Source organism: Hermetia illucens, chromosome 3 (genome assembly GCF_905115235.1).
Source record: "Hermetia illucens chromosome 3, iHerIll2.2.curated.20191125, whole genome shotgun sequence".
Taxonomy (NCBI): domain Eukaryota; kingdom Metazoa; phylum Arthropoda; class Insecta; order Diptera; family Stratiomyidae; genus Hermetia; species Hermetia illucens.
Window position 1 is genome coordinate 38,689,373 of NC_051851.1, and position 23,238 is coordinate 38,712,610.

General features: G+C 41.9%; 1 protein-coding gene across 1 annotated transcript in view; it reads left to right on the top strand.

Moving 5' to 3' along the window:
- Positions 1 to 18,487, top strand: part of LOC119652688 (probable low-specificity L-threonine aldolase 2) — a 43,963-nt gene extending 25,476 nt beyond the window's left edge. Inside the window, exons 3-6 of the mRNA XM_038056962.1 lie at positions 3,301 to 3,375; positions 10,718 to 11,105; positions 11,223 to 11,359; positions 18,134 to 18,487. Coding sequence (XP_037912890.1) covers positions 3,301 to 3,375; positions 10,718 to 11,105; positions 11,223 to 11,359; positions 18,134 to 18,447 — 914 coding nt within the window. The 3' untranslated portion in view covers positions 18,448 to 18,487. The remainder of the gene's footprint in view (positions 1 to 3,300; positions 3,376 to 10,717; positions 11,106 to 11,222; positions 11,360 to 18,133) is intronic.
- Positions 18,488 to 23,238: the final 4,751 nt, after the last annotated feature.

Sequence of the window (23,238 nt, forward strand, 5' to 3'; positions counted from 1 at the left end):
TTAGTGACCACATTATTAAGAAAGAATTTGGGTTGGGTTTTGGGTAGCTTTTTTCAAAAGTTGACTAGCAGCGCAACACCACCCTCGTCACTGAAGCCCCGAATGGAAGTCAGGTTTATGAGTGGAAATTGGATAATTCATGACGTTTCTGTATGCTGACTACCGAGTTGACATTCAGCAGAATCTCGTTATCAGACATTGTCCGGGGAGACCTGACAGAGGAAGGGGAGTAACGTGAGGCGCTTCTCCATTGGAAAGGAGAGAATAGGAGGTGGGACTGAAGTTTTGGAGCAGGAAATGTTTGAGAGGGTTTGGGCTGAGGGATATGTCATTGTGCAATCTCATGAAATTGGATCGATTCGAATTTTACCATAAGGTGAAACATGGCTCTTGCCTTCGAGAGTGAGGAAAAAAGTAGCAAAGGAAGAGGTGCAACAATTTTACGTTTGGACGGGACGTGCTCGTTTGGTATGGGCGGACATAAGTTGTCTCACTAACTCTTTGACGATGAAGTTCGTCTACGTTTAGTCCGCGGAGGACTAGATTCACCGGCTTAAGATGCATGTACGCTTTTTTAAGTAGCGCTTTTGCCGATTTATATTCAGTTTGGGACAAGGCAAGCACATTGGTTTAGAGGACGGAGGTCTTTTTAGGGTCAAGTTGTTTGCGATAGTTGAAATTAATTTATTTGTAATAGTTTTGGTTGTAGCAGCGTCCGCGAATAATGCGGGGAAGAAGTTATAGTGAACCTATTGATCATAGTATCTCAAGCAGGCCTATAACTGTTAGGAACTTTAGTATGTACCCTAATTCCAGATCTTTCAGCTTTGCATCTGGTATTAAGGATTCTCCCAGATGCCTCCACCTACTTTGCACAAGTGCCGGACACTGTCCCAGGACGTGTATAGAGGTTTCGTCATCCTCCTCACAATACCTGCAGGCAGTGTCCATAGATATCCCTAGCTTCCCTAGGTGATAGTTCAGCCGAAAATGACCAGTGAGAATTCCCACTATGATTCGGATGTTCTTTTTGGTGAGGTTTAAGCAACCCTTTGTGCGTATAGGATCGTATCCCTCAATAAGCACCCTGGACTGCTCCATCCCTGGTAGGCCCGCCAGTATAGTTCCCTCAACCGTTTCCAATTTCACAGAAGGGTTCTGGCCCATGTAAAGGCGTCCCTGCTCCCTTCTTGGCTTCATGGCCTGGAAGCCAAAGTATCCAGACCTTGTTGGACGAGCCGAGTGTATTCAGTCTCTCAAAGCATTTCCATACCAGTCAGACTTGTAGTCAGGAATTTAAGTAATTCACGTGTACACACACACTCTACTACACTATCGCACTTCCCGAAACTATTCGCTTGCGCACAAAACATCGTCATCATTATTCATGGCGCAACAACCGGTATCCGGTCTAAGCCTGCCTTAATGAGGAACTCCAGACATCCCGGTTTTGCGCCGAGGTCCACCAATTCGATATCCCTAAAAGCTGTCTGGCGTCCTGGCCTACGCTATCGTTCCATCTTAGGCAGGGTCTGCCTCGTCTTTTTTTCTACCATGAATATTGCCCTTATAGACTTTCCGGGCTGGATCATCCTCATCCATATGGATTAAGTGTCCCAAAGCTGTAGTCTCCTATCTTTATTCTTCCCATTTGACCAGTGGATTTGATTTTGTTGGTTGGTTGGTTTTTGGTGCTGACGTTGCCATCATATAAATTAAATAAATTCTTCGGAGTTCGCAATTCTTCTTGCTAAGAACCCAAGTCTCCGAGGAATACATGAGGACTGGCAAGATTATTGTCTTGTACAGTAAGAGCTTTGACCCTATGGTGAAACGTTTCGAGCGAAACAGTTTTTGTAAGCTCTAATAGGCTCTGTTGGGTGATGTCGATATCGTCAGGATTGGCCAGTAGTTGGGTGGACTTAAAGGGGATCGTACCTCTTGCATTTACCTCAGCATCACGGATCAAATTTTCGAAGGCCAGGTCAATCTACTATTGATCAAAAAGTAGTCAACCTGGTTGCTCGTACAGTGTCGGTTAGTTAAAATCCAACTGACAAGCTCGGTACTTGAACAAACTACTACCAATGATGAGGGACTGGAAGATACGGAAATCCGCAAGCCTTCCACCATTATGGTTACGGTCGCCCAGGCCGTTCTTTCCTATCATATGCCCGAACAAGGTGTTCAGAGCCCTTAGCATTCACATCACCCTCGCAGCTTGATATGCTTTTTCCAGTGCCACAGTAGCACAAAATCGGACAGTTTGGTTTTGGACACTGTAAACAACACCTCTAAAATAATTTCGTGGGGTCTGAAAGTTCTGAATTCAAATGACAAACTGTAGGGTTGGTCCCTCCTAATTGAAATCTTTGGAGAGCTGGAAGTCATACTAATCGTGGGATACTTGCCAAGATTCCAAAATGTAGGGTTATGCTAAACCGAAGATACCTCAGTACATGATTGGTGAGAGAAACAGTTTAACGGCTGAGTGAGCAGCATATCTACACTGGCCTTTAGGCTCAACATTGGATACAAAGGAAAGAATTGGGATTATCTTCTGGCCTATTTGAACTGTTGTAGGGATTCCTAGCGAATTTAAGAGCGCTGTGTCAGCGCGCAACGAAAACATACGAAGCTGCAACGGTTTTCACTTTCCCGCAGAAAACTGAATCGCTGGTGGAATCAGGGAATCTCGACGTTGAAATTGTTCTACCTGCGGACTATGAGGGAACCCGGCGAATGGAAACACTCGAACCAATAGTCGAGTTTTATAGGAAGCTTCAGAAACTATGTAGATCAAGCTCGAAACGCAGCGGACTAATTTTAAGGTGCTGGTGTGGAGCAGAGGCCTTCCCGTGAGGTAATATATACTTCACACTCCTTTTACAGGGATATGAGTAGAAAAGTGGAAGTGATATTAGCGGGTCCTATAACGTGACGCTACATTGTCTATCTATGATATCCACCTCCATCCATGATGAAAAGACTCTCGTATTAATTAAATTATAAAACGGTTGTGTTAATACAGATAAACGCAAAGGATGAAGGTTGTGAAGCAAATATAATGCACAATCCTATTGTGGTCCCGAGTGAAAATAAGCACTTTAAAACAATAGAGTGTAATGGCATAGACAAACCATATTACTACTTTCAAGAAGAAATATTATTTTCATTCAACAATTAGAAACTACGGCAACTATCTTAATTCCATTTAATTGAATCTCAAAGTTTAAATTGACATTTATGCAAATACGCTTAAATTACGTAACGTAACATCTTTATATGATACTTTTTCAGCGATGGTACACTGCAACCGGCGTGGGACGGAAGCAATTGTCGGCGACTTGTCTCATGTGTTCTTATATGAACAAGGTAAGTAACCAATCTTGCAGAAATTTAGCTAATTAGATTATGCCTCGAAGAGACAATGTAAGACTATTTTCAAATGGAATATTCCAAAGCAGATTTTGCAGAAATAGAAGTGTGTATTAAATTTTAATTATTCCTTGTCAGCTGTCCTCGATGTTCTCTTTAGAACTGTAGTGGTTTTCGTGTGCTTGCTTCTTCTAGCTAACAAAAAGATAACTCGCAAGGTAATGCCAACTTTTCAATCACCGCAATTAACTCGACGGTATAAATAAAATATTTGCAAGCAAGCAATGCTTCCTGAAATCAAAGGTTGAGGAAAGATTTTCTATTAACTATTCTTACCATGCACATCGTGTATATACAATAGAAGATTCCGGTGTCTATCCTTTTTCCTTTGTCAGTTTTCGCTTGGGATCCAATTTAGATTTATCTAAAAGCTCAATTTAAACGTATTATCTACCGTCATCACCGCCAGCGATCGCTAAGATGGACTATCTTAGCTTTGCTTCTTTCTGTTCTTATAGAAAATGACATCGTCATTATTGTACTAATAATATTCCAATAATGTGCTTGACCACCTAAAATTCTGGATGTTACCCTCAAAAGTTTTCTTTCACTTTTGGATTTTTTGCTGGACTGCAGGATGTTATATTCAATAAAGGATCCCGCTTAGAATTTGTCCTGATGGAAGTCCATTCTTAGCTTGCTCTTCATGAGACTCGTTAGTTGGCACTTAACTGTGTTCTTACCTTGAGTATACTTCTTAGTCCCTAGTGTTGTGGAATAGTGCCCCCAACATTCCGCATTTTAATTGAATGGATCATATTAATGATTTAAGAAAACAGGGAATAGTGAAAATATTGGTATCTTAAACTTGTTCTTTAAGGACAAACCAGATCCTTGGAGGGGCATTTTAGGGAGGGGAGAAACTATTATCTGCTATCAGAGGTGTGTTGCATGTGTGTTTGAGGTCAGGGAGAAGCAAAGTCGTTATGGGAAACTTGTTGGCAGTTTTTGATAGCAGCATTAGCCAATACTACTACACTCCAATTGCTGGTTCCGATCCGGGCATAGAAGAAATTGAACCCTTTTTTCCTAAAGAGCAGAAAGATTTCATTTCCCTCTACACCACGAAGACCAGGTACCCAGAATAGTTCTACTGTATTGAAACTTGAAACAGAATTCAATCGATTTCTACATTCCTGGCCGATTTTTGAAGTGATCAAAGTACTACTCAAACCCCTCAATGCAGTTTGGATATTGCTACAGATTGCGATTCGCCTAGCCTCCAACCTTTAACTGCTTGTCAATCATCCGGGTCGCCGCCCTTAGGATCACATACACTTCACCCTAAATGACCGTTGTGTATTGTCCAAAATGGAAAGTCCACTTCTCGTTTTTATTCCTGCACCAGAGCCCCTACTCCTTTTTTGATCCATCAGTGTAGAAAACGTCAGCATATCCTGACACATATTCTTCTGGTTCGTCCTAGTTTTCTGCTCGTTTCAAGATAACCTCATATCTTCTACCATACAGATGTATGGGAATCCGAGAATCAGAAGGCATTGCGAAAACTGGACTCAGTTCTCACAATAACTATTCCAATGCTCTATGCCTCCGCCCCCCTCTTCCTTCCATGTTTCCCCACAGATCTAATCGAATTAGTCTTTGAGCTGCTCTCATTGCAGTGCTCTGAAATAACAAGTCTAAGGTCTATACACTGATTAATGCATTCAGAGCTGCTCCGGCTGTCGTGCTCATGGCACGGGCGATACCCAGGCACACAGTTCTTTGCATTACGGTTAGTTTACTGTGAAAACTCTATCGAGGCAAAGGTCCGCCTACAACACCCATAAATTGAGACAGGTCGTTTCATCCTTACCTCTACATGTTTGTCCCAAAGGACCTTCTTCTCTAGAATAACTCAAAGATATTTCACTTCTTTGGGGAGTTTAAGGGTTTTACCCCCCATTTCTGGAAGTCAAAGGCCATTCAGTTTCCTCCTTTTTGTAATTAATACCATTGCACCAACAACCGGTACAGCCACATCATCCGCATAAGCTAGAACATATGTTGGCAGATTTTGCAGTTGGCATAGTAGTGAGTAGGACTTTCCACGTTGGTAAGCATGTTGGTTTTCATTTGGTGGGTGCAACCTCAGCGCCTTCTCGCCAATGCAAAACTCAACCAGTCTCTCCACACATTTCAGCGAAAATGATGTGAAGTTGATTTACCTGAAGCTCTTTGGATTTGAATAGTCATATCTCCCAGGTTTAGGTATGTATATCACCTTCACCTTCTGCCAAGAGGAGGGCACATAGCCCAGAGGAAGACATTTTCGAAAAATATTTCTTTGAAGTTGCTCTAAATGCTATATACCCTCCTTTAGCATAGCTGGGTAGATTCTAACCATGCCAGCTGCTTTGAACAGTTCAAATAATGGTATAGCAGCTCTCGTCTATTTATTGATAACAACCACTCTCGCGGGGTCCCAATTCCCCTTGCAACACCTTCGTGTTGAACGGTTTTGCAGAAACCGCCAATTATCATCTTCCCACTTTTGAGACCTGTTCTCCCGTTTGGTGTACTTCCAAGAGAGTCTGTATAGACTCAACTCTGGAGATCGTTAAAGTACCATCCGGTTTTCTAAGAGAGCCCAACTTGGCCGACTCAACCTTATTAAGGACTCTGCACAATCTAGAAGTCTCCCTTTCACCTTTTTGTTTCTCACAGTATGCTCTAAAAGAGTCTCGTTTTGAACTTTTCGGGGACCTCTTATATTCACGCTGTGGGTTCCGGAAGTTTAACTAGTCCTCGCCCTTATTGCTTTTGCAAGCACGATTTAAATGTCGTCGGGAAACAAGACAAGAGTCTTCAAAATACTGTAAAAGTGTGCGATTCAGAGTTTCCAATTGATCTTCTATCGCCAAAGGAGTCCTAAGTAGCCTCCACTTTGTCGCCAAAAAGTTCATAGAACTTTGTCCAATCCGTTTCCCGATTCCGTCTTTGTATTACAGACTAATCGCATGCAATACTCAGACTAAATTCTAAGTAACAGTGATCTGAGACTTCATCTAGCACTGGCCAGTCTCTAATCATCTTTCCATTTCTTCCGCTTTTTCTGGTACATGTGGAGGACAAGGTTCTGATTGACAAGTCTGTAGTCCTTTTCAGTTCCTCTGATTAAGTGAGTTGTTGCACTATCCTTTCTGGCTGACCACGCCGTAGACAACAGGTGCAGGTTTTCCACTTCTTCTACAGATTATTATAGGTGCATATGATAGAGTAAAATGTTAATCGAAAACAGAGTTTGCCAAGGTTACATCTTCTCATCGATATTTTCTCGTCGTATTTGGTGACGTTTTTGGAAGGGTTCAGCGGACGCAACTACGCGAAACTTACTTACTCTCTTAGTAAACCATAGAACTTGGACAAATTACTCCTTATTTGGAGAACGAACCAGGCAGAGTCGGACTTAAAATAAATATCACTAAAACCAAGGTCCCTAGTCTGATGGATCATACTCCTCCGATTTGAATTAATGAACAGAACAATGAACGCCTTAATCAATTTGTCTATCCTGGTAGCGTCGCTCAGAGGATTAATAGCGCTAGATATGAAAATGTAGCTATCTGAAGACCAACATTATGTCAAGAATATTACATGTATTTTGTTCTTTCTGAGCTGCCATGAACGAGCAGCATATTGAAAATTATTGGCACTGTTACTTGGAAGCTTCAACCTTCCATCAACTCATGTCTACGTAGTATCCTCGGGATACTCTGATCTCGTCTGCAACAATATCAAATTAAAACTTCATTAACGTATTTGCTAGATACCAGTAGAACTGCTGATTAGAAGGCGGAAATGTGCATAGGTCAAACATTGATTAGTTGCAAAGATTACAACCCAGGGTGTACCGTGGAATAGAACTCAGTACCTAAGATGGCCGGCGAATAGATCGTAACCTCCCGGAAAGTAGGTAGGAGAGCTAATGTATATATATGTATTCTCAAGAACCGAAAACGATGTCGTGTAGGTGCGCTTGATGCACAGCCAAATGAAACTTCTCCCTCTGGGATAATTTTCATTACTGCACCATTCTCATTAAGGCTTCTACAATATCTAACTTTGTCCATAGTACTTCCTATCCATCCACGTTATTTAAGGGCTACCTCGGCCATCCAACTGAATTAGTGCAGAGGAAGTTTACTTATTCCCTAAACTTAACAAAAAAGCGTCCATACTCTAACAATCCTGATCATCTAATTTTTCTTAATCTTTCATCCCTGCAACACTGTTGACGTACAAATGATATAGACGTCTATTTCAAATTTTCCGCGTTTTCCGGGACACAATGCAGTATCTAATTGTATAATAATCATACTCTTAGCTTTTTTGCAATTTTATTCGCGGAACTCTTATCTTCCTTTCTACTTAGAATTTCCCTTGATTATAATCACTAACGTCTGGGCTTTGTGATCTCATCCTTTACTGCTTTCAAAAGGAAAATTATCGTATCAAGTCAAGGTTAGCTTTTTTATCATCAGTAGAAGTAGAAATAGAACTGGACTGAATATTAATATTCCAATAGAACCAAGGTCCTCAGTCTGAAGAATCATATTCTTTCCCAATCTGTATTAATGAGAGGAGCACCGAGCGTGCCGACCGACTAGTATATATGTAGGATCCGAGCTTCCTGTTGGCACCGAAGCGAATGTCGCATGATTTTTTAACAGCGCTTGATCCGCTTTCATTGGATAAAATCTCGAAATGCGGTTATCTCAACACCAATATCAAGTTGACGCTGTTCTGCGCTAGAAGAAAGAACGAGTAAAGGTTTCTTCCAGGGCAGAAGCAACACATCAGCTACTGTCTCACCTCTGCACAGGGAGCAGCGTAACCGAAAGTGGCAATAGATGGAAGGAAATTAGCGATTTCCATCTGTTTCTATTTTCGGTCCCACTGCTCCCAGTGGGGAGTAGCAAATAAGCAGTGACCACTAATGTCACTCAAAAACTTCAAACCTTCGTGTCTGCGACGTATCATCGAAGTACGCTGTCCTAAAATATATTCTTCCCTGAAAAATGTGATCGAAAGGCGGAAATGGCAGTGGATAGGTCACTCATTAAGGAAAGGCGACAATTGCATACGCACAGGACAATTGCTAAACTATACAGTCAAACCCACTCTCCCCAACTGGCCAACGAGGGAATCGCCCCAAACGTACTTGAAGCAGGACAGTCTCTCGGGGGGAGCTGAAGTGCCCTTCAACGAAAACGATGGCACGCTGTATCTCATCAAGAGGGGAATAGCAACCATACACATGAAGGAGATGAGGCTTATTGACCTATAAGCTTTAGCTTGATTGATTTGAATTCCCGCTAACTGTAGAAGCATTAGGTGGATTTCCTCTAGACCAATCAATTACTACGATTCGTATGGAGTCATCACGTGCTCCACCTTGTCCGTAGTAATGATCAAGAACGAAATTTTCCAATCGTCTTTACTTACCTTGCTGTTCAAAACTACTTCACCCGACTGGATTTCGCCATTCATTCTTCCTGGATTTTGTGCATGCTCCCAACGGGATGATGTGAATACTTATCTAGTCCAGAGGCACATTCCTTCTGGAAATATGTCCATATATTCATAGAGTTTCCACTCTTTTGTTTGTTTGTTTTTCAATAGACATTATATATGCCGCGGTGATTCCGCCAACTGGGTTTTTTGTACTGGCATTTCTTTGCCATCCTAAAATCATTCATGCAGACGATTGCCCTATGTAGTGTGCCTGCGACCATCTCGATATGGCTACCATTTTTAAGCCCCTTATGCCAATTGCCTGGTTTCATTTATATTGCTCTTAGTTCCTAGTTTAATGACTTGCGGAGAGTGCAATCAAGACTCTTTCAAAGAGCTACTCGTGAACTGAGGCTCAGAGGAGAATTCACGGCCCTGTAGCTCCTGCAGTGTAGCCGATTACCCCTATATACCGTCTTGCTTCTCTATCGGGTACTTTTCTACCACCCCATCCATTTTCAGAGAAACTAATGCTTCCATGTTAAATTCGTCAGATTTTGTCAGTTAATTAGATAATCTCACTCCTCACTTAATTAAGGGAAGTCTTCGTTCACTTGATTCCGGAACTCATTGCTAACTTCAGTCTTGGACAAAGGATGGGATCACAACACGGTTGAATTGGTTCCACTTCTTTTTCACAATCTCTCTATTTTGCCATTGCACTCAAGGCAAGCTTTTTCCGGATATGTTTAGTCTCCCTATTCCAGGTTACAGCACATTCATGGATTCCTCTACTGAGTTTATGTTTCCATACACCATAGCAAGTGTGCTGCCGCCAGGGACCGCAATTTGAACTGCAAAATCCGCCAATGCAGGTCCAAGTAAATGCGGATGATGGGGTTGTGCTGGCTGTTGACTGCAACCTCGGAACAGTCCTCTTTCCTTTGTCCTCGGTCCTGGGTCCTCTGCTCTCTGTCCTCTGTCTTCTATTCTCTATCCTCTGTCTTCTGTCCTCAATCCCTTGCCTTCTGTACAATATAATTCGTCCTCTGTCCGGACCGTTTATTTATTGTCAGTTGGTGCCTTAGCCGCGGACTTTCCGCAAATCCAAATAAAACCAGAATGGTATTTTTTAAAGGTGGAAACTCAAACGCCCTACCGTTCCAAAATTGAAGGGAACAACTCTCAGTTTTGAGAACAAATGAAACATCTGGGAGTCATTTAGAGTCCTTTGGATCATGTAACAGCAACGAGCTTTTCTTATGCTTAGGGACTGTGTAGGCAGACTTTAGTCATCGCGAAGCTATAGATGTGCTACTCAATTTGCAACCTTTTAATACTATGCATTCTAATGAAACCAGCTCAAGGACTAACTCGTTTAGATCAGGTACAATGACCACAGCGCAGTGGAAGAGATATTGGAATAATTAAATCCAATTCTTATAGTGCCAGATCGAAGAGTGCATGGCAGGGTTTACTAAAGTCTTCTATAGCGATGGATCAAAAACAGATCGAGGTTCTCTAAAAAGGGTCTACTCTTCAGATAAAAACGACAAGTTGGCTTTTTATTTGGGATAATATTCATCTTTTTTTTTCAAACTGAAGTAGATGTAATCTTAAGAACTATAAACTTGGGTTATTGCCGGGTGATTGAAATTTTTCCCATGATCCGTGGATTCTCCCACGAAACATATTAGTTGATTTATTCGACACTTACCCATCCCATAGTCCTACTATATTATTAGGGTGTAGAGGAAGCGACATAGCTTAAATTTTATATAGTCAAAAAGATCCATTAACTTAGCTCATTATATATTTTCAGGTTCTGCTGCTCAATTAGGTGGGGTGCAATTATCAACACTTCCCAACCGTCCTGATGGAACCTTCTGCCTAAAACAGCTTGTCCGAAAGATCCGAGGCTTCGATTTACACGAGCCCATTACATCGCTGGTGGTTGTGGAGAACACTCACAATATGTGTGGCGGGAGAGTGGTACCACTCGACTGGCTTGAGCGACTTGCCAAAGTGTGCAAAGAGCACTCCTTGAAAATGCATATGGATGGAGCTCGAGTATTTAATGCAGCTCAAGTGCTTAATGTACCTGTCGCGCGGATCGTTAAGGATTTCGATTCTGTATGTTTTTGCCTAAGTAAAGGACTTTCATCTCCGGTCGGTTCGATTTTAGCAGGATCCAAGGATTTTATCACTCAGTAAGAAAATATCTGAAGTATCACTTAAAGCATACTTTTTACAATATTAGAATTTTTCATTGCTTTTGTTTATATATGCGCGTGCTTGCGTTGTTTCCGTCCATAATCCTTGAAAAGGGCTCGACGTATGCGAAAAGCACTTGGAGGTGGTATGCGCCAGGTTGGAGTGTTAGCTGCAGCAGGAATCGTTTCACTTGAGAAGATTGTTCCACGCTTGGGCGAGGACCATAAAAATATCCTGGATATTGCGAAAGGTATTCAAATTCAATAGCATGAGTGAAATATGTAGTTGTACTCCAGTGTGAAAGTTTTTAAATATTGATATGCAAGGACATGTAGAGCTAGCCTGGAATTTGAGTTGAAAAAAAATGCTATCATATTTCAGTAAAGTATCCTCGATTTATGAAGAGAATCGGAATTTTTGCCATAGTTCAAAATGAAAAAAAAACTTTATCATTTTTATTCAGCCTCAACATTTTTGATTAATTATTTTAAGCGTGCTGTTTTTATGAGGTCCGTCATAATGAGAGCCCGATCTCACGAGATCGTATCGTAAGTTTATGCTTGTAGATAATGCTCTTGGCGCTTTATCCATTATACAATCAATTTCGTGTTTTTTCCGTCTTTCCGTAACACGATTAATTCCATAAATAAAGCTAAATTCTTTTTTAAGGAGTTGGCTGCCTGTCTGCCTGTCTATCACACGCAGTTTTCTCAGAAATGGTTACATCGTTTGACACGATACATGGTAGGAAAGTAGAAGTGAACCTTCATGCATGCTGTGAATTACTTTGCCGCACATTGAACTTAACGGGGGGAGGGAGGCGGAGGTTCCCATACTCCTAAAAGAGAGGTGCAATTTTTTTACCGAATATAGCCACGTAAGGTTGTAATGATAACAGTGGATATAGGAAGGTCAGCTCGATCATCCTGAGCGGCCGACAACGACCTAGAGGGCAGAGCTATCCCAGAAACCTAAAAAAATTGGCTAAGTTGACCGTGAAGGTCCGCCCGCAAAGATTGAAGCTCCATCAAAGTGCTCGGTCGACACGTTCTTGCATGCCTCTGTGCCAGCCAGGCTCGGGAATGTGGGGGGGGGGTCCTTTGAGCGCTTTGATCCCTCACACTTCACTACTACAAAACAACGTGTCTATTCCGATGCGTGGGTCCGCACCGGATTCTCAAATAGACATTAATAAGGATTTCGCGACGGCCTATCGAATGAACTAAAATTGGAAAATAGAAAAGAAAAAAAAACGGCTCGACCGCGCGCGTGGAGCCGTAAGTCTCCGGACCCGAGTGCTGCGATCAAGGAGGGGAAGATCCACGACGGATCACCGTCTCAATTATTGTCTCTTCCGCCTCAGATCTTGTATGAGGCGCGGCCCCTGAGGTTCCCACACTTCCTCGATATCCTCAGGCCAGTTTATCATTTTGAGGATGTCCCTTCTAGAAGTTCCACGGGAGAAAGGAGGATAAGAAAGGGAGAAAGTCCTCAAATTACAATTGAATTATTCAAACATAATTATTTATCATCCAAACAAACTTATAAACATGCATAATAAAAAAAAAATAAAAATAAAAATAAAAAAAAATAGTTAAATTGAATGCAAGACTAAAGGAGAAAACAAAAGAAATATGTATCAAAAGCAAAAGAAATTAAAAAAATAGAAAAACAAAGACTTACCCAGGTCGTCACTCCGAGCTCGGGATGATTCTGGTTTTCAAATTCTAACATTTTTATAAAAAACAATTATAAGGAAGATTAATTCATTATTATATATATTTATGTTATTCTAACTTGACGATTCCTTCTCGGGCAAAATATGAAACACTTGGCATCAAGCAGGCGTATTGCTTAAATTCTTACAGCAACGATTAATATATTATGCTAGAATCCGCACGTTTCTTAGTTGTTCAAAATCTGTCGTTTCCTACGAACGAAAATTTTTCCGGAATTTCTCCCCAACGTTTGAAACTCACAACCATTCCAGTCCCCCAAAACAAAGCACTCTCCTTTCTTCTACCTGAACTTATTCGGAATATTTCTTTTAAAATACACTTGAATTATGGTTTAGAACGATGCGGTGTTAGTTTTCTTGGTCCGATTCCTCTATTTTCCTCGCGAAAAACTTCACTTCTTTTTTCAAACAACAAAACCGATCTCCACTTTTCGCATCCAACTGTCACTTCCACTATCCAACGTTCACCCACCCAAAAAAACAAACTCCTTCTTGTCTCGCCCACCGTTCACCAGCCAAAAAAAAACGCCAAAAACTCCACACCCGTTTCTTCTCTGGCTCAGTCCCGCTTCCTTTCCTTTGTTCTCTCCGCGCACCGCTTCATTTGCCGCTACATAGTCTTCAACTCTCTCTAGGCAATGTTGCGGCAACATGCGCATGCGCCTGCGGATGCGGCAAATCATTCGCCTCTTGTCAAGATCAATTCGCTGGAATGCATTCAATAATGTGCAATCTGCGACAAACATTAGGGCAATTGCACACTATTAAATGCATTGTTTAAGCTAATTAATTAAGGAAGAGCCGAATGAGATTCCGCTTCCGTCGTGCAGCCGCGGTCACTACAAGGTATCAAATAAAAGGCGTCGAGGAGTACTTTCCGAGGAAGTATTAGTTTTGACATCGATTGTGAAGACGAGGAGTGCGGGGGTCCGAAAACGGTCAATTACCTCAAGGATCCATTCTCAGAAACTACCGAACCGAAAATCTGAAAAAAGTATGGTGGTCCATGCACCTAGTGTCTAGGCTCCAAAATACTTTTCGTTACGATACTTACTCAAATAAAGTTAATAATACCATATTACTACATTTTGAAAATTTACTGCGAAGCTCTCTGTTCATCCCAAGTCCATAGAGTAATATTGGTTTTAATATGAAGCAGCATTCTGGAAAGTTTGGTGGAAATCCTAAACTTATTAACAAAGTTCTAGTGGCTTAAATTACCACTCTCTCAAAGATAAAATGTCAGTACCACATCGACTTGATTATTGACTATACTCAACGCATTTACGCATTTTAATTTTAAATGTACCCGAATGTTCGTACATGAAAACTGAATGAAAGCTTGCATACTTGGAGCGCCGAGCTTCAGATTTCCGACTAGTTCTGATTGGTTTGCCATGAATGTTGATGTGATAAATTTCATACTAAAATGAAGAGCATGGTGCTACAGGTTCTTACGCTACTCCTTTTTAGTCAGCAGAATTATAGAGTTTTGTGAACGAATGTGCCTTTTTCTGAGAGTTTTTGCAACTGCATTGCATTGCAAAATACGTAGTCAGGGAACCGTTCTTTCCCAACCTAATTCAAATAAGACTGAAATTAGCCATGCCACTTAGTAGCTTCATAAGTAAATAATCAATTTCATTATCCTTTCGATTCAGTCAAGGTGAGTTGCGTAGTTCATCTGACCCTTGACTCATTTTTCCTAGGACACTGCATTCATTTAGTAAAAGTTGCCACTCCGCACGAGAGTCTTCTCCCCTCCATTTGTAGGTGACTTTACGTTCCGATCGAAATCACTCCCACGATCATCACCACAACCGGCTCTGAGGCAGAGTAATGAGCAAACATCACCCGCAAAGCTCCCCAACTTGGGCTAGGCGTCATCAAGGTCATCCATACATCCGCGCCATAGGGTAAGACGCAATGCGTTGCAGGATATGGTAGGCGTTCTTCATTGACCAACTGAAGACCGAAACTCCAAACTGCAGCCTTGCTAACTGATGTTTTGATTTGGTCAAATAAAACTCATCTTTGACTCGTTATTTTTTACTCTATAATCAACTTTTTTGATGGATCTGTTGTGTCCTCGACTACCTTTTCCAGCGCAAGGCTGAAACCATAAGCATTCATCTACTCGCTTACTCGTTGCATCAATGTGACAACTCAAGAGTGGCAGCAAACGACAATTTTACTGACCATGTTAAACCTACACATGATCGGACAGGTCAGCAATTTCTTCGTTCAACAATACATAGACGGTTAATCGTGACTGAGTGCCCTCGAACCGTGGAGATTCCGCAGATCGTCGCTTTCAAGTACACCACTGATTTTATGACAATGTCAGCTGCCGCGTCACCAACCTTCGCAGCTTTGCCTAATCCAAGAAATCTAGCAAATTTCCCAATGTTCACTAATTGTTAAGTTCCACGGACAGAAAAAGCACCAGCGAATAACCAATTATTGTGCCAGTGTTTCCGACTGCTGCGCCAGAAACGCTTCCTTCACAGCCTGGGCATCACACCAATAACTTGAAAGCGATTGCACTCCAATATACGTCAAATTGTAGGATGGGGATCATGTTAGCCACGTCCTAGTTCTTTCCAGTTCCGTCTTATAGACCGGACAGGATCACGAGCCTGCAGTAAGTGCAACGCTCTCACCATAACTCCCACGATAGCCGCAGAGATTCTAACACTTTTTTGCGTTGCGATTCTTTGCTTTATGACCTACCTGTCAGATCCTCGGCAGGTTGTAGACGTGTCAGATGCAGACGCATCACCACAGCACGTTTTTGGTCTCGAGAATTTGCACAAGTACCACCTATCCATGGATTGGTTACCACTAAACATTCACGACTGATGGCCTCCTCCACTTCGACTTTTTCTGTGAAACAGTAAAGATGTCCGATTCCAGAGAATCCGATTCCGATTCAGAGAGCACATAGACTCTAGACCAAAAAACAAGACCTTTCTCTTCTAGCAGTCCTCCCTTTTAGTTGTCTTCGGGGTTAATTCAACGAATTCACCGCTCTTAGTTTTCTGTATGGAAGACACCTCTACTCCACTTTCTTTGGTATTGATCCTATAACGAATCTTGTTGATAAATTCCGCAAATGGCTTGCCTGCCGTCGGTTTAACGAGCAGAGCCGTCAGTCTAGATATTGTTCCTCGTTTTTCCTTTAGTGATCCACCATTCGTATCTGCGTAAGCGCTGAAAGTTTTGAAAAGCATGACCTACAGTTTCTTTCTATCCCTCTTCGTTTTCTTTGTGTGAGGCCTGGAGGCTACTTGAAAGAAGTCTCCTTGAGGCGCGTCTTCCTCTTTACGCTTTTTTTCGAGTTTGCTTTGCAACGGATCATTTGCGATCCATTCGATGCGCATATTATTCACAACGGGATGCGCGGTTGTTTATGATTTTCGTACATCTTCTGTTGCTAATCATGTCCGCCTCTAGAAGGAAATGCACTACAGAAGGAGCTTTACAACCGACGCCCATTTCCTGATAAGCCTTCCCTTTTCGGCTCGAACAAGGATGGGTAACTACGCTCCCCTGGGCTTATGTCTAAATCGACTTGTTCAGTTTCAACTATTTTCTCTGGCTTTTTTCCGAAGCAGGAGTGCGAAGTAATGTCAGTACAAAAACAGCACTGGAAACAGCCTCATTTTGCGAGACATCTTATTTAATTGAACATACACATACTGGTCCCGAAGAGGTTAGCTCCTAACATGTCCCATAACTACCATATTGACAGAGCTAGGCTCACATCACCCCATCGATGACGTCCAGATTGTTTCCACGTGTGCTGATCACTCGCGATTAATTCAGAGACGCAGATATACTGCTAACTAGGCGGTCAGAACTACTCAGTGGAGCGCCTCTGAGATTTCATTCCCTGTATCGTGAGGGGCTCCCAGACGACCGCTGAGGAACCTAAGATAAAACAGTAACATGAATATCGGACATTAATGCATTTCTTTATCAACCTGCCTCCCCTCAGTTACTTCAGCTCTAATATATTTTTTTAGTTTTTCTGCTCCTTACTTGAGAGCTCGTTCCAGTCGCAAGGCGTTTGGCACTTCCTGGCATGATCACCAACCGACTTCTCTTTTTGGGGTCTCGGTTCTTGATAGGATAGAATTTTCTACAGAGGATTTGTTCGAGGAGGAGATTTCATTGATATTAGGACGAGTAATCGCAACCATCTTGTCGGCATGAGCAGCTTGCGACGTATTTCCTCAGGCACCTGTTCTAGGAAAAGCGTGCACAGGTTTGTTCGTTACACAGCCCAACAGTTAAGTATCGAATTTTTGGGATTTATAAGGAAGATTTCTCACTCACGTATGAATCACCATGAAGAAGATGCCATTTATTTGCTTTTGTCATGGAGATAAAGCATTGAGGAAGTGTTCTTTTTCTTTAACACCAAAATGTCTGGCGACGTCGAATTTTGTTGAAAATTTGGTCTCGAGCATGTCAAAGTAGCATTGCGGATCATGGTCTTAGAACGGGGAAGTTTCATAGTGTTAACGCTAACACCTCTTTCGTTAGGTTCGAATAGAAGTAGATGATGTTGGAGTATGGGTGGTTTACGCTATCCAACAATGCCGCTGGTGTCCCTGCTTCTCGAAATCGAGATCATGAAATCGCATTGGCTCGATTGTGGTGAAACTATGCTAACTAGGGCCGAATCCTGAATAATTATCCATTTGGTTGGGAGGACATTTAATCGGCATGGCGATCCATTCCTGGCTTTTCCTTATTTTCAGACCCGTCGTGGTCACCATTCAGAACGGATGCTTCTCAAAGATACTTGACGCCCCATTCACTATGTAAGTTTACAGTGGGTACAATGTTCAGCTGCATAGACTGGAAGGTCTTACGCCACTCACTCTGACTATTCCGATTACTACTTGCTTCTTTCGATGCATCATGTAGTTTCGGAACAACCCTTCAATTCCTAGAAAGAAATAAAAATTTACCTCGATTAATGAATGACGACAATGTGAGGTATCTGAGGTTTTTGTCATAACAATGGGCGAAGGTCATTGTTAAACGATTGCATGTATCCAATCCACCAGTTGAAATTAATACACAAATTTCATAGAAGATCGGGTTTTCATAGGAATAGACTTAACAGTGTAAGTGAAAAAAAACCTAAGATACAAGGTTTGGTAACCCTTGGTATCAATATTCCATCTCCTCTTGATTTGCGTACAATGTTATAAATTTCTAAAATTCTGATGGCTTTCTTACTATAACGTATAACAATTCGTTTCTTTTCAGCAATCAACAGTGCAGGCAGCCCAAATATCAACGTTGATTTGGCAACTACTGAGACTAACATCCTCCTCGTCCGCATTAACAATAGCAAGATCACATCAGATGATCTTCAGAAACGTCTATTATCAGTAACTGAACAAGAAATCAAAGATAATATAACAGACGATCAGGGTCGTGGCATTATTGTGAAAGTTAGCGCCAGAGATTGGAGTTTTGCTCGTATAGTATCTTATCATCAAATCACACCGAAGGACGTTGAAATGGCAATTAAAAAGATACTGTATGTGATAAAGGAATATGATGCTAAGTTTCAATAAAGATTTTTTGGATTAGTATCCTACAAATTCATTTCACTTATCCTCTTGTTTTCATAGTACGGTAAGTAAGAACTGATTTTTAGTCACGGTTGCCCATTGTATTCATTGGAACATACTTGGCCATGTATCCCTTATCCTTTTAGAGGTTGTGCTCTTTTTGGATTGTTATAAATGGCTAATAGCTAATATGAGTTGAGGATATATAAGATAAACAAGCGTCAAATCAGTGAGCTCAACAATAGTTCTATCAGACACTCGTCCCCACTCACTTCCATCCCTCTTTCCCAGCTTGTTAACAAAAACTAGGTGGGAACTTCGTTCTCCCTCTCATGAAATGAAAATATCCGGAGAAGAAAGTAAAAGCTATCCCACTTGGAGGAATTCCACATATTGAGAGAGTATTTTCAGTTACCATTAGGTTTTTGACGACAGATACTGTGCTTTGATCTCTTGAGGCTATGGCCGCAGGTCAGTTCGCCTTGTTGTTCCAACGTCTTTTGAACCTTTTTGGAAATGAGATCTCGTTATCATACTGTCAGTAATGCGAGAAGCTGCCTAGAAAAAATATAAATCTTCCAATCTTCCAAGATTGCCTGTATCTGTATGTTAAGATAGAGAGGAATCAAACCCAAAAGGACCCGTAAGGATGCCGTTGGAAATGTCCTAATAGTCCTACTGATATCCATGAAAGCAAATCTTTGAAATTTGTGTAACTGTGGCTGTTGCGTTTAGTTCTAATTGTCCAGCTTACCACCGAATAGGTAATCTTTGGCTTTGCTATTACAGTATATATCCAAAGAAGTATTTTTGAGATGCATCGCCATTTTTTCCCTGCTACGGACTGACAAGTCATTGGAGCCCTTGTAATCGTTCCGGTTTATTGTAAATGAAAACATAATTGACCTCCGTTTCTCGTTTCATGCCATGTAATGTAATAGCACTCATGTGATCAAGCTTGCCTCTCCTAGTAAGTGATACTGTGGTGACCTTGGTTTGATTTCGTCTTCCTGTACCAGACACTAGTGATTCGTTGTCTAGTTTGGATTCTGCCATATAGAGTAACCTCATATTTGGCCCTACAGATGAAAACAATGTCAGTGGACCCTGGACCTATATTCCAGTGTTTGCTAGCTCTCGTAGGATGGTACCCCTATGGACAACTTTGTACCTGTCGGCACTTCTGTTTGCCTAATCCCGAACATTTCTGTTCATCAAGAATGACAGGGTGTTTTCTGCTTCCTTGTGGTAAGGAAGGCATTAGAACCTTCGTTTTAATATACATAGTTGTCTATGACCTTCTTCACTGCTTTGAGTTTAAATGATGTCAGGTAAATTGGTCTGAAAGATTTAGGATGCAAATGGTCCTTTTAACTTCCTTTCGGAATAAAGATTATAATTATAGATTATATAAAGCTATACTGTCCCTTACCACATCTGTTATTACCAATTTCCTCCCCGCCTTCAGGGTATTATGTGGTTGACAGAATGATGTTATCTTTCATAGTCTGGTAGGACCCCGTCAAATGAATTCTGAGAAATGGATGTGCCCTATGCTCCTCATTCTTGTTAAAAGTCCCACCTTCCTTCTTAAGACAGACAAAAGATATTGTCCTATCTTTAGCAATAGTTTTGTATAGCCTGGCTGCTTGACTGGTTCAATCTCTTCACAGATTTCCCTAAAGCAGTTACATACATCATCAGTCTGTTGTACCGCGGCTAGTCCCTGGTTTGTTTCTCTGTCTCATTCTGCCCAGGTTCATATACCCTAGTGGAGTATATCCCTTGCTGACGTGTTCTAGGTATCCTCATATGCATCAATGGCGACTTTGTTTAGGTCTTCAATAACTATTTCCAAGCCTATTTTGCTCCCGATGTCACCGCCCGCTTGTGGATAAGCCATTTTGACGTTCAGGTGCCTTGTACAACATTCCCAATTTGATTTTCCGGACATTCCTTACTAGTCTTCTACTTCCGAGTGTCCTCAATGTCGAGTCCGATAGTTCTGTGCCCCGACATAAAGGGCTCATCAGACCGCCTTCAATCTTTGACAAGCCCGTTCATCAGAGCGTCCCCAAGAATTATGTTTAGCACCTTTTCGCTAGTACTGGCCACCGATGTTGACGGGTTCCTTACATTATATGTTTCCACCCTAGTTTATGTTTGTCTTCCACTTTGCCTCTAAACATTTTCCATAGTCGCTTGTGGAGATATGTATTTTGAGTAATTAAGAGGCATAGAAGCTTCTCAATTGCTGTGGCTTTGGAAAGGTAGACTGTCAACGCCATCGCACATTTGTATGACAACAAAACCTTCGTTGATTCCCTACCCCTCACGAGTGAGTATTTGCTCCGGAAATAACTTTGGCAGTCACCCGAACAGTCACCTTCCGGCTGCTATCTTCATCGCTTAACTTCTCGGGATGTCCTCCCTCTTGAATTTGTTGGGAGCATTCCCCTTAGGTGGGCTGAACTCCGCTTCCCTATTCCTTGGTTTCATTGTTGAAGGCTTTGGGTTATCCTCAGATTTCTTGAAAGAACTTTTTAGTTGCAGGCCTTCCGTCAGATAATCTTCAGACACCTACGGCCTATCTCCTTCCTGATGTCTGACATACCGACATTAACATACTTTTGTTGGTCTATTCCTACTTGTTGTTTGCGGTCTTCGCAGTAAGTCTATATATATAATAGTTTGACTCCACTGCTTCCATTCCTCAGTGTAGATCCGTATCGTTTTATCAATAATAAGGCCACTTTATTTAGGGATGGGCTTTCACCGCCTGCTATCGATCATGGTAGGCGAGAGTCTTTGCCTCTGAACAACTACATATCAAACCCAGAGAGAGGTAGGCTGGTCCCCAGAGCGCTAGTTTAGTTAATTTAGTTTGATTATGTAGGGTTAGTCGCAGCTTTAAGCAATCAGCCCTTTTTAGGTCCATTTTACTATCTCCGGAAGTCCCCTATTCAATGGAATTCCACCTGAGGTTTTCGTGGTCTTTAGCGAATCTGAGAACATTCTCCAAGAGACATAGAGTTCGCAGATTCCTCGCTGAGGACAACCTTACCGAGGTATCTTCGTCTTCTCCTCCTCCTCTTCACATTGGCTGCATATAGCCAAGAGCACCACCCAATGTTTTCCTTGCTTATCTACTAGGGTCGAAATCTTCCAATTCTTAAGGGACAACTAAAATATTGAGTGGCGAGTACACTTGCCATAGGATGTTGACACTGATCCCACCATTCTAGATCCAGATCCTTGGCCTTCAAGTATCCAGGCACCCAAATCAGAAATGTTTCGCTCAGTTGGCCAAGCTTCAGCACCTGGTGGCAATTCCACACCAACTGCGTTTTTATCTCGTTCCTTTTTAGTGTTAATGAGGCTGTCCCACTGTCAGAGCTGATTCGAATGGTGTAACTCCATTATTTTGCTGCAAACATTCTTCTGCTGCCAATGATATAATGGCATAACGAATATCTTCGGAATATGGCTGTAATTTTTCCGGAGGGTCGGGCCAATTCTATGATAGGTTTTCTCGAGAACACCCCTGCATCCGATTTGCAACCCATCAGTCAAGATTATAAGGTCTGCAATCCCAAAAGACTCGTCGCCATTTATCAACCATTCCAACTATATCATCGGCAGGTATCAGAGTCACCTGATATTTGCCAAGGAACTTCCAGGTCGACGAATAAGCGTATGATTGGCCGCCTTTCCGTAGATTTTATTTCTCCAGTAATACATTGGCAAACGAGCCTCTAAATTTGGGCCAGATTCCATGCACGTCACAAATCGCCACGAATGAGGCATAATTGAAGGCGCCTTCGATGTCCTAAGGTGTACCACCTTCTTAATCTTTTCGTGGATATATGGAGTGCTGTCTCCATGGATTTGCCTTTCAAATAGGCATGTTGCCTACAGTGAATTGGCTGCATAGGGATAGATGTATCCTTTATAAATCGATCAACTAGTCACAGTTCTCTTTGTCGAAAAGAAGTTAGAGTGATCGGTCGAAAACCAATTTACCGTTTCTTCATATCTTCCTGTGTACTTTCCGCTCTGTAAACGTAGACAATCCAGCTGCTGCTAACGTTTTTGACGAGAATTTGCTTCAGCTTTGCGGTTACCTTGAAAGAGTTAGACACTTGGCAAAGCATATACATGATGATCGTTTAGCAGAGCTTATACTTATACTTTCTGAGCCTCTTCGTACCGATTCCTGCCAGCGACTAAATTAGACTTTAGAACTCGTTCTCCTCCGGTTTGCTAATCCGAGTTCTACCGTGGTGTCTTACGAAATCAATGCGGATGTGATCTGAGAGCGTGATATCATTTGATAGGCTCCTCTCCTGACAAGAATCGCAATGTCTGGGGATACCACTGCGATGTCGATAACCTCTCGCCTGACCACGATGAAAAAAGTGGTTTCACAACCTAAATTGAGAATCTCCAGCTCAGTTCCTACCAGATACTCTAATAGTCTCGGTCCTCTCGCGTTAATGCTGGATCTTAACCAGCGTATATGGTGAGAGGTAAAATCACAGGCAGCTATTACCCCCATTCCTTTACTTTTGATATTTTGGATAGCTCTGATGAATATTCTTCGTCTACGTCGTAGGGGAAATAAGTATAGCACCAAAGTTCCTTATTTCCCTTATGACTTTCTTAGTCAGTTTGACTGTTGCGTGTGGAGGCCTTCTGAAACTACAATGCAGGAGTATAGGGAAGTGAGGGCCCTACCAACAACCCCTACTTGTATGCGATATATATATGTCTTGCAGCTATTTGCCCGATGAT